This window comes from Triticum urartu, chromosome 1A (genome assembly GCF_056163025.1).
Source record: "Triticum urartu cultivar PI428250 chromosome 1A, HENAU_Tu73, whole genome shotgun sequence".
NCBI lineage: Eukaryota > Viridiplantae > Streptophyta > Magnoliopsida > Poales > Poaceae > Triticum > Triticum urartu.
The window spans coordinates 584,398,883-584,403,192 of record NC_141873.1 but is presented as its reverse complement, the minus strand read 5'-3'; the positions used below and the strand labels follow the sequence as shown (position 1 = coordinate 584,403,192).

Below are 4,310 nucleotides of genomic sequence, written 5' to 3'. Positions count from 1 at the left end.
TCGAAAATCACCGCCGCTCCCTCGTCTTCCCAAAGCTGAAAGAGAGCAACGCCCCGCCCCCCATCTCCACCAGCACCACCAACGCCGTTGACCTCCTCCACTACTTCCACCATGGCTCCGTGAGCCGACAAGGGGAAGGTTGTGAAGTCGACTGAGGCGCAGCGGCTTGCTGCGCTGTGAAAGGAGCGGGCAATCTTCCCCCCCAAGCTCGCCGCGAGGGAGCTGAGGGAGAACTTCTACCGCTTCTCGTCGACGGAGACGCGAGCGCATCCGCGCACGAAGGTACTTCCAGCCGCCGCTTGGAAAACGGCTCCGAACGGATATCCCTTCTTCGCCTTGTTCTTCTACTGCGGGCTCTGCCCGCCTTTCTCTGAGTTTTTCTGCGACATTATGAACACCTGCGGGTTCCACCTCCTTGACTTCACCCCCAATGCTGTTCTGACCATGGCAGTTTTCGCACATCTCTGCGAAAACTTTGTGGGAGTCCATCCCAATGTAGCCCTTTTTCGCCACTTCTTTATGCCCCGAGTAGAGAGAGGAGAGCCTTTATCCGGCGGAATCGCCTGGATCTCGAGGGCCGGCAAGAAGGACACTTATCTGGAGGGAGAGTTCCGCGGCAAGTGGAAGGAATGCAGAGCAGACTGGTGCTGGATTGCCGAGGAGAACCTGCAGCCGTTTACCACCCGGCGCCAAGCCCCAGTAGCACGCGGCAGCGATTGGAGTGACGTGGCCCCAGAAGACGATAGGCTGAAGATTGCCGTCACCCGGATCCAATGCCTCAGGCTTGCCGGGCTCACTGTAGGCGCTGTTGGCGCAGATTTTCTTCGCCGCCGCATCGCCCCCCTGCAGGAACGGGGGAGACCCGCCTGGGAATTCAAGAATTCGGCGGATATCATGAGGCTGCGGCCGGGCCTCAACTTCAACTTCACTGTTCTGGAGCTTAACGCGATGCTCCAGGAGCTGTTCAAATACGACCCTCAACATCCCGAAGTGTTCAGGTTGCCGAGGGGTGTTGTTCCGCTGTGCAACAACTCCGCGCTCGACCGCATCCATGCAATGATGCCGCTGTGCGATTCGCATGGAATTGTCCCAACTTGGCAAGAGCCTGCAGATGACGTCATGCAACAGTTCTTTGACGGCTTGGTAGAAGTGCCGGTCCGCTCCGATGAGAAGAAAAGCCTCACCCGCGACACCACCGATGCGGAGATGACACGCATCGCCACTAGGCTGGAAGAGGCGGCGGCAGCCGCTGCCGCGGGCGAATTTGGATTCACCATGGAGGAGGCAGATGCAGCAGAGGCGGCAAGCCATGCCGAGCGAGAGGAGCTCGCCGGCGAGAAAGAGCTTGCCGGGCATGACGTCGAATCGAGCAAGCCCGCCGAAGATACGAGCGGCTCTCTGGAGATCAACTCCTCTTCCTCCTCATCTTCAGGCAGCTCGCCGCAAGCAAAGCCTCTATCTCCGCCAAGAAGAAGTCTCCGCAAGGCCGGGGACGTAGCGGGGCGGCAGGCGAGTCAACAGTCGCCGCGCCGCGTGACACGCTCCACCGCGGCAAGCACTGTTGCCGCGGGAGCACCTCACGCTGCGGCGGCAACTGGAGCGGGGTCCACGCGGACCACTGCTTCTGCTCCTGCCGCATTTCACGCCGCGGCGGTAGCCGGAGCGGGGTCGTCTCAGACCACCGCCACTGTTCCCGCCAAGTGGCCAAGGGAACCTACTCCTCCGCCTCCTCACGCCGGACGTGAGCCGGACTTCGACTTCTCCGCGTTCAGCTCCGACGAGGAAGAAGAAGAGTAAGATTCTCTTGTTGTACTTGTAGTTCTTCAATCCTTGCTGTTTTGTCTTGTATCTCATTTGCTTTACTCTGAACTTATTCCTTTCTAGGACTCTGGCCCAGAGAGCAGCGAAGAGGGCCAAGGTCCCGGTGATTATCATCGAGGACGAGCCCACCGCTACAGCAGGGGGTGCATCCGAGACAACCTTGCTGGACCCGGCAACTGTTCTCCAGAGCAGCCCCCAGCGTAAGTATATGGTTCACTTTCCGCTGTTAGGCACGCATGGATACTCTGTATTTGCTGATATCTGACTGTTGGTTTGTGTAGGAGCAGAGCAGCCTCACCAGGAGCGCCCGAAGGCCGCCCCCGAAATGCCAAGGGAGAGTCCTCCGGCAAGGGAGAGTTCTCCGGCAAGGGAGAAGTATCCGGCAAGGGACAGCACCAGCGGCCCCCCGGCGGCGGAGACCACGACTGCAGAACCCGGTACAGGTACTCCTCTTGCTTCAAAACTTCCCTTGGGTTCTTCCTCTTGTTGGGTATTTGCTTGACTCTTCTCCCTTTTTCGACCGTCAGACCCATCTGCTGCGGAGCCGATGGAGACCGAGGTTGCCGCCGACGACGCCGCTGCCACCGAAGAAGCAGCCGGCGCTGATGATCCCGCCGGCGACGAGGCCGCCAAAGCTGCCGCCGCAGCAGCTGGCGAGGGGTCTGGCGATCGCACTGACGGCCCTGAGGCCGTAGGAGCGCCAGGCGCTACGTTGACCGCCGACCCGTCCGCCGCTGCCGCAGCGCCAGGCTCCGAAGAGCCCCAGCCAGGTGTCTACTTGAAGGCCGGCGATGGCGTCTTCATCAACCTCCCCTGGGCGTCGAGCTCCAGGGCGCCGGTCGAAGGAGAGAGCTTCGACGGAGAGTTGCTCGCCTCCGCTGGGCTGACGCTGGTTGATGCGCCGAGCAGCAGCGGCGGCGAGCCTGAGGAGGAGCGGTTGCTGCGGAAGCTGTTGTCGCTCTACCGCGCGCGGCAAGCCAAGCTGGAATCCCGCGAGGCGCTTGTCGTGAAGGCGGGAGCAGACATCGAGAAGCGCGCGGAGGAGCTTCGGGGTCTCCACCAGGAAGCTCTCCGGTCCCTGGCAGAGGAGCGGGAGCAACTCGCCGAAGAGCAGAAGGCCTTCTTCCTTGAGAAGGCCGAAGTTGAAGAGCAACAGCGGCTTACCGCTGGGAAGCTGTCTGCGCTGGAGGGCGAGCTGGCACAGCGGAAAGTTAACCTCGATAGCCACGAGGAGGAGCTTGCCGCATGTGAGCAGAAATTCGGCGGAGCCCTTAAGCAAGCAGTGGATGCTGCCGCAGCTGCCGAGGCCGCCAAGAAGGAGCTGGAGACCAAGGTGGCACAGCTGGAGGCCGATCTCAAGGGGAGTGGCGAAGAGCTTAGCGCCGCCAAGGACTCCAACGCAGATCTTGAGTTGAAGCTGACCATTTTGACCAAGACGCTGGACGGCGCCAAGGAGCAGGAGGTGGCCTTGAAGGAGGAGATCAAGGCCAACAAGGCGCTGCTGGAGAGTGCTGCCGCCGCCCAGAATGCTTTTAGGGAGAATGTGGAGCACTGGACGGAGGGTCTGGTGAATGTTGCCGCCGACATTGACAGGGAGCTGGCGCAGCTGGGGATGGAGGACCTCGGTTATCCCTCCGACGAGAACCTCCAACCCAGCGCCAAGCTCATCTTGTTCTTCAAAGGCGTGGCGACGGCCCTCCAGCGACTCCGTGAGAGGATCCCAAAGCAGCTGGCCGACGAGTCACGCAAGATCTGCGCGGGAGCTCGTCAAAAGGTGTTGGTGAAGGTGGCCTTCCGCAACCCGGGCCTCAACCTCACCAACGTCCTCAAGAACATGCCGCCGGATGCTGATCTGGAGGCGCTCAAGACCCTTGTCGCACCCATTGTGGACAAGGTGAGCGGGATCAAGAGGATTGAGGGCGATCGCGTAGACTAGGCCGCCCGTTTTCTTCTTTTCTTGTCGCTGCTGGTCATGTTATGAGAACAATCTTTTAGAGCCGCGACAAGCTATCTTGTAATATAACTCTATTCTGGGTAATGATTGCAATGTTATTCCCTTTACTTGATTCCTCCCTTTGTATGTTTTTGCCCTACGCTTTTAGGGAACTTGCCGGTGCAGGCACCTTAGCTGCGAGCGCTGAGTGCGGGACAGTAGCAGCCTGCTGGCGGTGCCGCTACCGACAAGAAACCTTGTCGCAACTAGTCGCAGCTCACTTAAGTTGTTGAGCGGACTCGAAACAAAGTAAGGGCGCAACTAGCTATGAGTTGTTTCCTCCGCGCACAGGTTTTCCATACAAAGTGCGGTCGTTCAAGGGAGATAACTTAAAAATTTTAAAAATCTGATTGCTCAAACTTTGGCAACTTAGCTTTTCTGTTGTTTGCTTCCCGGTAAGGCGAAACTTTCTTGAACGACGCCTGGTCCATACCATTATCTTCTCCTTCCCCCTCCCCCCCCCCCCGGCAAACTTGTGGGCGAGGGAACCTTCCTT

At 59.4% G+C, this 4,310-nt stretch overlaps 1 protein-coding gene across 1 annotated transcript; it reads left to right on the top strand.

Annotated features, from left to right (window-relative positions):
* The first annotated feature begins 629 nt into the window (after nucleotides 1-629).
* On the top strand, nucleotides 630-3,757 carry LOC147993111 (uncharacterized). Its single transcript, XM_087539226.1, has 3 exons — nucleotides 630-699; nucleotides 2,103-2,264; nucleotides 2,349-3,757. The coding sequence occupies exons 1-3, from the start codon at nucleotides 630-632 to the stop codon at nucleotides 3,755-3,757; spliced, it is 1,641 nt and encodes a 546-aa protein (XP_087395352.1).
* The last annotated feature ends 553 nt before the right edge of the window (nucleotides 3,758-4,310 follow it).

What these genes read in the sequence shown, in the direction of transcription:
- LOC147993111 (XM_087539226.1), top strand. Translation starts at nt 630, where the DNA reads ATGCAGAGCAGACTGGTGCTGGATTGCCGAGGAGAACCTGCAGCCGTT. An exon ending in CCACCCGGCGCCAAGCCCCA is followed by an intron (nt 700 to 2,102) that starts GTAGCACGCGGC and finishes TGGTTTGTGTAG; the next exon opens with GAGCAGAGCAGCCTCACCAG. An exon ending in GACTGCAGAACCCGGTACAG is followed by an intron (nt 2,265 to 2,348) that starts GTACTCCTCTTG and finishes TTCGACCGTCAG; the next exon opens with ACCCATCTGCTGCGGAGCCG.